Raw genomic sequence first — 12,659 nt, forward strand, 5'->3', positions numbered from 1 at the left:
CCCTTTTATATGGCAGGAATATAAAACTCAAACTGACAGGTTGGGTTTATGCTTCACACGAGGAAGACGAGTGGTAAAGGAAAGACTCGTCGCATTTTGTTTCTGCATGTCTTTTTTCAAAAGTTTAAAGAGTTGGCAGAAGCAGACACTTCCTGATTGCTGGTCCTGTTCACATATAGACTATAGCACCAAATTACCTGCTGCTAACTTGCAGCATTTTAATGAGGGAGGTGTTTCTTCTACTGGCTGGGTCAGTTATTAGGAGGATTAGCTTGGATTCCTTGTTTGCTGGAGATTTGCGCCGCTTTTAGGGTTTGTTATGTGACGATGGGATGCAATGCCACGTTAAGTTGCAAGTCAGCTGACAGGCTGCAGGTGTGGTGGTTAGTCACAAAAGCCTGAGCTGAATCTGTGTGAAGATTGCTCACACAGTAATTGATGGAGCTGCAAACTGGCAGCTTTAATCTTCAGAATGTGAAAAACTCATTTCAGACGCAGGCCGTTATTAACAGATTTGTACTAAGCTTGGAGAGGGGGGAGGTGGTACTGTATGACACCCTGAGGACTGCTGCTGTAGTCTCTTTATATTGCATGTCTTACTCTACAGGTGTTATGGATTCACTGGGAGCAAGATTAAAGTTAGCACAGTAACCATACAATTTAGATGAATGTGCAGCTATGGGCTCATATTGCAATCATAATCATTTCTAACTCAGGGGCCGAGCTTTAGAGCTGATGTAAGCTGTAGAATGATAGAAATAGACTATTTTTTTTACCACATCATCTTTTCTGATCACACAGCTGAGAGATTCACTGATAGAAACAGCATAAAGAAAAAAAAACATGAATAAAACTGAGGAAACACTAAATTTCCATCCATCCATCCATCCATCCACCCACCCACCCATCCACCCATCCATCCATCCATCCATCCATCCACTTTAGCCTGGTCTAGTTGGGTCACAGAGGCAGCAGTCTTAGCAGAGGCCCATCCTTCTCCACTTGTTCCAGCTCCTCTGCAGTAATTCCAAGGCGTTCCCAGGCCAATCAGAAAACCTAGTCCCTCCAGCATGTCCTGGGTCTTCCTCTGTGTCTCTTCCCAAACCCTATCCTGGAGCACCTAAGTAGGAAGCATCCAGGATCCATCCTGATCAGATGCCAGAGCCACCGTAACTGGTTCCTCTTAATGTGGAGAAGCAGTGGCTCTAATCTGCAGAGAAAACCCATCTTGGCCACTTGCATCTTGTTTTTTCACTCAACACCCAGAGAACTCAACAATAGATCAGGATGGGAACACGGAACCAAACTTTAAATCAAGAGCCTGGCCTTTCAGCTCAGCTCCCTCCTCACCACGACAGACCGATGCAGCTCTTGCATCGGTTCTTACAAAACACAATATCTTTGTGTTTTGTAACCAGAGACAGCTAAATGTCGCTGGTTGATTACTCAATGAACAGTACCACTTTTGTTGGTTCTCATTGTGAACATTAAAAATATATACTTTCTTCATATTTGTTTTGTTTTATTGAGTTTTGGAATATTTCGAAGAGAAAAAAGAATAAAGTAGGACAGGGTATAAGGGGCATTGTGGTACGTGGCACTTTTCTTTAACAGATAAAGTTGTGCTTAGCTGTACTGTAGTCTGAGCTGCACATGGTTTGAGGTACCATGCTGTACCTTGGCCTTATTAGCCATTCATGCCTTATTTCCTAGACAAATAGTGACCTTTTTAAACAATCTCCTTAAAGGAGATTTTGCAGATTTGAGACCGGGCGGGGCACAGGGCATGTTTTGTGTGGACCACGTTAATCCTTCCTGAGTAACCTATTGTGTCAATCAAAACTGTTTGTTTTTGTACAAGCAGTGAGACAGAAGCCCTGAGTTTCAGATGTTTCACTGACCAAACTTAGTATTTGAAAATTTAAAATACAAATGTAAATATAAATGTAAACAGAGCAGAGTGAAGTTGTTGTTGGCCCCTTTCAGTTTAGCACCCCTAAGTAAAATCCATCTCACATAATTGCTTTCAAGAGTTACATAACTAGCTAAGTTTACCTGTGTGATCAGTGTGTCTCATTTGAAAATAGAAAGATGATGGCACTGCTGACCTGTCACCAGAGAAAAGGGGAGAAGTTGCTGGGTCGCACTTCTTGGAAAAACTAACACTGCACATTACCCAGAATGCACCATCCCAGCATGCTGGTGGCAGCATTACAGTTTTGCAGTGCTTTTCCTCAATAGGTGCAGAGAAGGTGGTCAGAGTTCAAAGAAAGAAGAATGGGGGGAAAATACAGGAGAATCTCACACAAAAACAAAGCTTTTAAAGAGAGGAGAGAACTTGAGGCTGGGGTCTATCACTTCAAATCCAAATGAAACGCATTGATACATTAAAGCTTTTGGTTGCAACATGACAAAAAGAGCCATGGTTACTCTTCCAAGACGATGTTTGGCAAAATCTACATATCCATTAGGCAGTTATGCATATCATTGAGTTTGATCCCTTTTGATTAGTTCAGTGTTTGATGTGACCATGGCTTGCTCATGTAATTTGCCTTTGGATGCTAAGGGACTCCGTTCAGGACAGTTGGGTAGGAAGAGAGAAAGAGGTTGTTCATGGGGAAATGAATAATTCACTTGATCGGAGCCTGCCTTAGTTTACCCAGAAAATGCAGACACAACAGTGAAACAGCTCAGGTCTTTGGAAGTATTAGAGAAATCCAGGATTTCCGGCGTAAAAGGTCCCCTTGTGCTTGTTTTTTTCCACTGAGACGGCTTTCTGGATGGCTTACCAAAAAAAAAAACGTGATAAACATCCTGTGGGTAAAGATATATTTGATGTCTTGGTTCATTTTGTATATTTAACACAAACAGTGAGAAGATGTTTAATGTTGAAGGAGGAAAACACACTTGTTGTCATGAAGAATAAAGCTGCATACATTTTGGCTCATCCTACAGTCACGTGCTCTGGTTCCACTGCTCAGCTCACCACTGCTGTTTGTGTTCCCTGTGTGTTCTGTGGCAGCTCTTTTGTCTTTGGTATCTGGGCAATAGTAACCTGGCTAGTGTGTGTTTGAGCTGGTGTTGTGTGTATGTGTGTGTGCTGTTTCAACACATTCTATTGTGTGTTCGCTCTGTCGTGAGCGACATAAAATCAGGAAGATAAGTCACATGATATTAACACGAGAAGTTTTCACTCCAACTTTATGAAGGGGTTCACAGATGAATCTTGATATCAGTGATCAGCCAATACATGTGAAGCTGATCTTTTCCCCCGATCTTACCTACCTCAGCAAAGGCCTAAAAGTCAGCCACTGTTCTCTTCTACTCTGCTATGAGAGGTTTGGCTGATGCACCGGCTCTCCAGGTCACATTTGCACATTTGCAGTTAATAATAGTCACCCCAATGTTGCCAACTCACTTTCTTGCTATATTTAGCGACATTTTATACAAACAATTTAGTATTGGCCAAAATCAGCAGGTTTGGCTTTATAAAGATTGGTAATTGGCAATTGGTCAGAAAACTGCAATCGGTGCACCCTTGGTGTTATGGATCTGGGTAGCCAACATGAGCAGATGACAGAAGGTTATGGTTATGTTTGAACTTATAGTTGTAATTTTTCTGAATTACAGTTGTTTTAAAAGCTTTGTGGATCAGCTTATAAACAGAAAGTTTTTTATTGCGACTGGCTGTAGGTGGTGCGGACAGTTTTCATATCAGTTGTAGGGTTAGAATATCTCCGATCCCTTTATCATCATGTAGAACTTGTATAACGAGTCTTGCTTGGTCCTACCGCTGTGGAGCTGTTGCTAACTATATCTTAGTTTCATCATCTTCAGGTATAGAAACGGTACTTGAAGAGGTTGATACCAAATTCCAAGAAGGATTTCAAATTGGACTTTTTAAATTACAGCAGAACAACTAACTGACACTGCAGCCCTGGAAACGTTTGGATCAAGGTGGTCAGATCCAAGCTTCCTCAACAGCAACAACGTCTTGCTGAGCTTTACGCAATATGCTTTCTACTAATGAGTGTTGCCATGGTAACGATGATGAAGTGACAGCAACCAAATCCCCTGTGAACGTGGGTCTTTGCCCCCTTGTGGTGAGTTAAAGACCTGTGATCTGCAGAGACCTGCCGACCCCCTCAGGAAATTAGAGTGGAAATCAGCAACAAGGGTTTATTAAGGCTGGTGCTGGTGACTCGACCTTAGTTATTTGCACATCTGGGAGGTTGAGTGGAAGTATGTTTGCTTTGGACTTGGTGGTGGTGGTGCTTCTTCCTGTTAAATTAATTTTCAGCTAAAAGGGAGAAGACTGTCATAAAACAAACAGAGGTGACAGCAGATGGTGACGGACACAGAAAAGCCTCTACAGTTCCCACTGAGCTCTGCTGGAAACAATACTATATTTATTAACTTCACTTCAGCTGTCATCAGATTAAGTCTGACGTAAAAGTTTTACGTCAGACTTAATTTCTACGTACTTTGCTCTCCAAGCAGCCATAATTTATTACAATCTTAAAATGGTCTTTATCATTATTTCTACAACCTTTTTTTTTTTTTTTTACGTATGTTTCTGTTTTTGTATTGATGGACTCTGGAATTCATTACATAACCTCAACTTATTTGGTGCATCACATGTTATATACACAAGGGTTGTGAACTGCATTACATAAGTTTAGAAGAAAGGAGATATATTCCTGTAAAGACTTTTTAGTTTCCACTCTAGAAAAAGGAAGAGCAGACAGTTTTCATTGTTCAACGCCTTAAGCAAGTGCTATCATATTCATATATATGAATACATTTCATGTAACTGTTTAAATCCGTCTCTTATTGCAGGAACAAATTTATTCTTCTGTGATTTTATTGTTATGTCTTATTTAATAGAAATACCGCAATTCTGAAATGTTATTTTTTAGACCAGTGGTGCCCAAAGTCGGCCCTCCAGGGCCGACATCCTGCATGTTTTAGTTCTCTCCCTGGTGGTAGTAACAACCTTCTTCTTGGACCTTTTGATGAGACATCATTTGATCCGGGTTCGTACCAGGGAGAGAAGTGAAACATGTAGGATGCCGGCCCTCAAGGACCCACTTTGGGCACCATTGTCTTAAACATAGTAAGGAAGTAGTAAAATACAAAGATTTGTGCACATTTGTAATGGAAACGCGACAAGTGAGGTGTTGTGGCTGTCTTTCTGGGGGAGGGAGGGAGTGACTCTGCATGAGGTCAGATGTTCTCTCAGTCTCATAAATGAAGCATGAGTGACGTTGTGGTCCGGCTCTTTGAACAGCGGACTGATGCTGGCAACACGAGCAGGTTAGTGATGTATGCTTTATTAATTAGTAACTAGCTCTGGGTATCAGGTGGACAGCATTGGAAACCGGAGGGAAAATTACCAGTAAACTCTGGAAACAGCAAAAAACAAACATGTTTTAACCAAAAATCCAGCAGGCAAAGACACACACCTGTAGTTTTTGTTTTAGTTTCATAAGTTTTATGCTGAAAGGAATTATTTGGAAACATTTGCTTTTGTCTGGTTTTGTTATTTTGGTTACTTTTATCAATTATTCTCATTTTGGTCCTTAAAGTACAAAATTTTCTGCCTAACTTTATATTTTGGTTTGTCAGATGATGTCATTTTAAATATTAAATGATTGATCATTTAATCAATTACTCAGTACTTCAGTAGACTTTTTACCAAATGCTGTTTTACTCTTACTTGAGTAATTTCTTTGATGGCTCATTTTTACTTTTACTTGAGTAAAAACTATTTGTAGTGCTACATGACCAGAGAGTGTAAATTTAACTCTTTTTGGAGAGTTGGTACTTTAACACTAATTAAGTGTCATAATTGCATGTCAGCATTTCACAATCTGAAAATTGTTTTAGCTCTATTTAAGTTAGGTAAAAAGTTTGACTAAATGTTGATCTGCTTGCTTTTGTTCAATGCTATAGTTTTGGACGTTACAGTTTTGGCATGCTAAACCAGATTTACATGCCATCATGGAGCAATGTGGCTAATGCTTATCACACAGGTTGGTCTCAACTCAGAATAATATTAAAATAAACCATCTCAGAAAAATATACTTACCAAGCGTTGTAAACAGATGTGGAAATTAAATTGTTCTTAAAGTTCACTTTAGTCGCTTCGCTTCGGTCTGAACTTGTGGTGCTGGGGGTGGAGTCAGTGAATTTACTCTTCTGGTTGTAACCACTGCAGGAGCTCAGAGTTGAGAAGAGCTATTGTTTCCATTGTTTCCATTGACTTTTTCCTGGGTATTCCCTGAATTTCAAGCACCCCTCTCCCCCGTTTATTTCTTCAAAATTTCAGACTGTGTTTCATGGCTTGCATGACTTCCTTTGGGTAATCTCTTTGTGTCTTTGTTGCTCCTGCAGCTCCATGGCCGTTGCTGCCCTCTGCCCTCCCCTCTCCTGGGAGTCTCTCTCGGACTGCTCCGCTCAGTGTGACGGAGGACCACCAGCGGGATGAAGATGGACCAACTGGATTTGTGTTCTCTCTTCTGTGTGACTAGATGAAGGGACTCCCACCTTCATTCATCAGCAGCGGCTAGACTGCAGAGCAAACAGATGCAGTAGTAAACATCATCAGATTATTTAAACCGACTCCCTCAGCATAGATCTTGCTGAGTGTTGACTCTTGTTCTGGTTATGAGTTGTTCATCTCCAACTAATGAGCCAGAGAGCTGCAGCAGCGAGGGGAGCAGCTGCACCTCCTCCTCCATTACTACCTCCGACCTGTCCTCTATGTCTGGACAGACTGACCCCCTAAATGAGGCCCAGCATGAAGCTCCCCCACCTCCTCCACTCCCTCCTCCACCTCCCCCGCCCCTGGTGACGACACCCGCCAACCACAACCCAAGGAAAAAGCGCCGTGTGCGCAGCTTCTTCTGGAAGCCCATCCCAGAGGAGAAGGTGCGCGAGAAGCCGAACATCTGGACGCTGGCGGTGCGGCAGCAGCAGTACCAGATCGACGTTCGCTCTGTTGAGGAGCTGTTCGGGCAGCAGGAAGACGCAGCCTCGGCTTTACGCGGCACGACGGCGACAACTGGAACCTCGACTCGTATATCGAGGTCCCGCTCCTTTAAGGACAGCAGCAAGAATGAGGTGAGTGCAGACAAAAACGGCTCAGTGTTGTTACAACACAATAAACTCACAATGAAATATTCATACAAATCCAACTTTTAACACAAGTACATTTATTCAGTGGGTAAAAATATCTCACATTTAGAAGTAATTGTTTTAAAAGAAAGAAGAAGCTACTCATAGAAGCATTGGCTGATCACTGATTTCCTAAAATTGTAAAAAATCGGTCCGATTTATCGACTGAGCGATTTATTGGTTCGCCTCTAGTAGGGACCCAGGACTCCAGTCAATCTGAAGAGATTGACTGGAGAATCAAATATTGTGACCTAGTGGAAATGGATTATGCTGTGGTGTTGTGTGACACTTAAAACGCAGGCATGATTTACGTCTTTGTTTTTCTGCTATATTTAAATCATTTTCATTTTTTTTTCTGGTTTTAGGTCAGCATCCTTGACTCCAAAAGAGGAATGAATGTGGGCATTTTCCTCAAGCAATTTAAGAAGTAAGTTAGTTGTAAGTTTGAAAGACCAGATTGGACTGTGTCCATAAGACACACAGTTGATTTTTTTTTCTTGCTGTAAATGCCAAATGTTGGTTATTTCATACTGTTTTACTGATCTCCACAGTATACTAGTATAATGTTTATAGTTGTTTTATGTTCTAATTAGCAATGGTTGTAGTTTGACCCAGAAGCAGACTCATTTGAAGTTTATTAAATTTACCTGTTATTAAATGTAAGTTTAGTAAACTTACATTTTATTAAAAATAAATGTAAGCTTACAAAAAAGATGACGAGCAGAACAGGACAGTTTATGAGCAGGGAACAACAGGAACCAGCAACAAAGAGGCAACGGAAGAATCTCATCAAAAGTAAAAACAGAAACTAAGGTTGATCACTAAGGAAGAAGAACGTGAGAAATACAAGCACAGAAAAAAACATAAACGACAGTGGGATCCCTCAGCCATGGCTTAAGACATAGTGTAAAACAACAACAACACAAAGAACAGACCTGGCTGGTGGATAGACCTTGGAAGGAGGGCCAGACATGAAAAACAAATACAGTGCCCAGTGGAGACCAGTTCAGGAGGTCTGCAGCAAAGAGGCTTAAAGACTAAAGGTTTGTAGTGAAGGTGTTTGGAAGTTGCAGGAGGCAGTGGACAGAGGACTGAAGACAGTGGCTAAGGGCTCTGATAGGCTGTTGATGGAGGCACATCAACAGCCTATCAGGTTGGAGGCCGTTTCAGATCGATAAAAGAGCCAAGGAGAGGCTTGTTATAGGACTGGAGGCTGATGGCAATGGCTGAAGAACCCTTAGCGCCAATGTTGAAGGCAAAAGAAGCCCAAAGGTCAGCGTATTAGATGGTCAGGCAACAAGAGGTGCAAGAACCAAGGAGTCTGTCGCTGATGGAAGGCTGGGATCAGATAGTGATGGATGGAAAACCTCAGAGGTTGGCAACAAAAGAGCTTCTTTTGTCATGTCATTAGATTACTAAACTCCCGTTATTATTTTTATTCTATTTATTTATATTGATACTTTTTATTATTACTTATTAATGATGCGTCAGTGGTAGGAGTTCGCCCTGTAATCAGTGAAGCGCTGGTTTGATGCCTGGTCTGTCCACGCTTGTGGTCTGTGTCCGTGGCCTAGCACAGGCTGACAGGAGTGATGGCGCAAAATTTGTACCCTCACTCCTGTCAGCCCATGCTAGTCCAGGCTTCATTTTACTTCATAAATGTTCTCTATTTCTCCACATAAGTTTTAGAAATGCCAACATATATGAGGTGTATATAAGTGTAAAAACCACTTTAGAACAAAACAATTTACATAGAAATTTCCCAGATACAGAACTGACTGAGTTTTCAACAAATTTATGAATCAATAAATTAAACATGCTCACAAGTACATGTTCACTTGTTACAGATGTTTCACTCTGTGAATAAATTTAGGGATTAAAATTCCCAAATTTTACATGATAACGATCATGAGTAAACATAACACATTCATTCAAATGATCCAAAAGGCCTTATAACGTTAAACATTTGATTATCTGTTTATGATTTCTTCTAAACTGCTAAACGTTATTTGAAGGCTCTGTGATAATGTTACAAAAGTTGGAAAAATCTAAATCAACCCACTGTTGTTTAGCATTATATTTATTGTTTTCATTGACCGACCAATTTAAAAAAACAGAAGAACTAGGAATATTTAAAAGGGTAGGTATAGAAGTGTTACGAATTTAAATTAAAGGAAAATTAGGGAAAAATTCCATACTTCCTGATAACTTTTTATCATTATATCTATATTTATAAATGTAATGTAGTCAGTAAAACTGCTATAAAGCATTTATTTGTTATCATATCCTCGGGTTTTAATTCATCTGCTGCCTTTTAACGAAAATGCACTCCTAAAAATAAAACTCAACATATTTTTATTTAAGTTCTTTGACTTGTGAGAAACATATCTGATGCCATTTCTTAGCATATTCTCAGTTTTAGGTTTAGCTTAATTCATCACTGTGCTAAAGCTTGAATCAATATGATGAATGTGGTTCGAGTGAGAATATTTGGCAGCTAACCCCTAGTCCAGTGTGTAGATTACATTTTTGAAACTAATCTCAAAATGAGTCCAACCATACTGAAACAGATAGTTGCAGCTGAATTCAAAAAGGGTTTCCATGACAACAGATTTGCATACCTCTCCAATATATTTAAATGACATTTGACTGAGCCATTTGACTGCCCTCACTGCAACAGTGTTCATTTCTGTTTGGGACTTTTTTATTTTTTGTCAGCCACATTTTATTATCGCTCTGTCTATTGCATTACATAATTACCTTATGTAATGTGAAGCTAATTTCACTTAGTTTACTCATTAGTGTTCAGTGCTGCTTATATTTAGTTACAAGAAGAATGAAAACAAAAAATATAATTTGGATGTGTTTTGTGGTTGTATTTATTTGTTAGATTTACTTGATCCAATTTTGACAGTTCCTGTTTTTCTGGCATATGTTCTGTATTGTTGTCTCAAAAATCAGTGTGGTCTTTTTTCAGTGGAAACAGAAGAGAATTATTAGCACTAGATCTGGCAGGGAAGAGATGACAGAAGAAGGTCTTTGGTCAGAGAGGTTTGAGCAAGAAATAAAAATGTTAATCATTGCTAATACAGAAATGGAATCCACTTCACACTTAAAATTGGACATATTTGAAAAATACAGGAACGACTTATCACCTGCTAATCATCCTGACTGTGAAGTATAGTGGTGGCAACATCATGCTGTGAGCAGGGGTCCATTATATTACAAAATCTTTCTATGGTGATAATACTGATAAACAATGTGATGAGCAAAATTATTGAAAAAGTGGTGTTTAAGCAGTTAAATAGTTTCTTAACAATAACCAACCACTTTGATGTCTTTCAGTCTGGTTTCCAGGCTCACCACACTACTGAGACTGGCCTAGTCAAAGTGTTCAATAACACCAATATAAACACAGACTGTGGAAGAACCACAGTGTTGGTTCTGTTGGGCCTCAGTGCAGCATTTGACACTGTGGATCATGACATATTACTGAAACAACTAGAGAGTTGTGTCGGACTCTCCAGTCCTGTTTTCAACTTTGAATCTTACATATAGAACAGGGATTTCTTTGATTGAATAGAAAACTTCTCATCGAAGTGGACAGAAGTCACATGCGGGGTACCACAAGGTTCAATCCTAGGACCTTGTTCAAGGATTATTCCTTGAGAGCATGTAGATTATTCAATATCTACATGCTCCTACTAACAGGAAATAAGGTTAGTTACCATAACTAAGCAGATGATACACAGCTCTACATTATGATGTCACCAGGAGACTCAGAACCCATCCAGTCACTGAATAAATGCTTAGAACAGATAAATGTGTGGATGTGCCAAAACTTTCTCCAGCTGAACAGAAACAAAACTGAAGTTATTATCTTTGGACCTAAAGAGGAACGATCTAGAGTCAATGCACAGCTTCAGTTATTACAGCTAGAAACTAGAGATCAGGTCCAAAACCTGGGAGTAGTGATGGACTCCAACCTGAACCTTAGAGCCACATAAAAACAGTTACAGTCGTCCTGCTATCACCTGAAGAACATTTCCAGGATTAGAGCACTAATGTCTCCACAAGATCTAGAGAAACTCATCCAGGCATTTATCTTCGTTGACATTGATTAGTGCAACAGTATCTTCACAGGTCTGCCTAAAAAAATCAATCCTCCAGCTGCAGCTGATCCAGAATGCTGCTGCTGGCATTCTCACTAAAACCAGGAAGACAGAGCACATCACCCAGTAATAAAGTCCTTCCACTGAGAGAATAGACTTTAAAATACTGTTGTTAGTTTATAAGCCACTGAACGGCTTCGCACCACAACAAATTAAACATCTGCTGTTGTTGTATCAACCTTCCAGACCTCTCAGATTCTGGTCTGCTCTGCACCCCAGAACCAGAACCAAACATGATGAATCAGCAATCAGCTTCTATGCACCACAAATCTGGAACAAACAGCCGAAACACTGACTTCCTTTAAATCAAGACTAAAACCCCACATGTTTGGAGTTGCCTATGAAACATAATCAATGAAACATTAATCAACATCTTGATGTGATGGGACTTAACAAAATGTAAAGCCTCAATTGTTGACTGTTTTCATTGACTGTATTTTTTGTGTTTTTATGATGGAAAGTACGTAGAAATGTCTTGTTGCTGAAATATGCTACATAGATAAACTTGATTGATTGGTTGGTTGGTTGAATTAGTTCATATTTTAAATATTTTTTAAAGAAATTTTGTTGCAAGGCTCCAATAATAATAAATAAGTAATAATACAAGTATCAATGTAAATATATATAATAAAAGTTTAAATTAAAGGGAGTTTAGTATCCTTGTGGCATGAGGGATGAAGCTGTTGTCTAATCTGGTTGTTCTGCATTTGAAGCTGCTGAATATTTTCCCAGAAGGCAGCAGGGAGAACAAACCATGGTGAGGGAGGGAGTGGACTTAGGGAAATGACCCTTGAAGTATTTTTCCCAACCCTCACAAACTGGGGTCTGTCTGTGAGGAAATCCAGCAGCCAGTTACACAGGGGGGGTTTGAGCCCAAGGCGAGCTAGTTTGCTCTCCAGGCGCTGGGGGATGATTGTGTTGAATGCTGAGCTGAAGTCCAGAAACAGCATCAGCACATGAGTATTCTTCTCCTCCAGCTGTTTCTGGCTCCAGTGCAGTGTGGTGGAAACAGTGACCTCTGTGCAGCAGTTGTAGCGGTAGGCAAACTGGAGCAGATCAAAAGAGAAGGGAAGTTGTGAGATGATGTGATCCTTCACCAGCCTCTCAAAACACTTCATCATTATGGCAGTGAGAGCAACAGGCCGACAGTCATTCAGTGATGAAATTGTGAGTTTCTTGGGCACTAGAATGATGATGGCCATTTTGAAGCAGAATGAAATGACAGCACAGCTCAGCGAGGTGTTAAATATGTCAGTGAGGACATGAACCAGCTGGTTAGCACAGTTCTTGAGAACCAGGTCTCAAGGA

General features: G+C 40.2%; 1 protein-coding gene and 1 long non-coding RNA gene across 3 annotated transcripts in view; one reads left to right on the forward strand and one right to left on the reverse strand.

The window, feature by feature from the left end:
- Positions 1-3,454, reverse strand: part of LOC114143909 (uncharacterized) — a 22,480-nt gene extending 19,026 nt beyond the window's left edge. Inside the window, exon 1 of the long non-coding RNA XR_003595348.1 lies at positions 3,378-3,454. This is a non-coding gene — a long non-coding RNA (uncharacterized LOC114143909). The remainder of the gene's footprint in view (positions 1-3,377) is intronic.
- fhdc1 (FH2 domain containing 1) overlaps positions 1-12,659 on the forward strand; it is a 30,783-nt gene that overhangs the window by 5,615 nt on the left and 12,509 nt on the right. For both annotated transcript variants that reach the window (XM_028016290.1, XM_028016291.1), the window contains exons 2-3: positions 6,397-7,125; positions 7,545-7,606. In XM_028016290.1, the coding sequence (XP_027872091.1) occupies positions 6,670-7,125; positions 7,545-7,606 (518 nt within the window). In that variant the 5' untranslated portion in view covers positions 6,397-6,669. The remainder of the gene's footprint in view (positions 1-6,396; positions 7,126-7,544; positions 7,607-12,659) is intronic.

This window comes from Xiphophorus couchianus, chromosome 5, assembly GCF_001444195.1.
Source record: "Xiphophorus couchianus chromosome 5, X_couchianus-1.0, whole genome shotgun sequence".
Taxonomy (NCBI): Eukaryota; Metazoa; Chordata; class Actinopteri; order Cyprinodontiformes; family Poeciliidae; genus Xiphophorus; species Xiphophorus couchianus.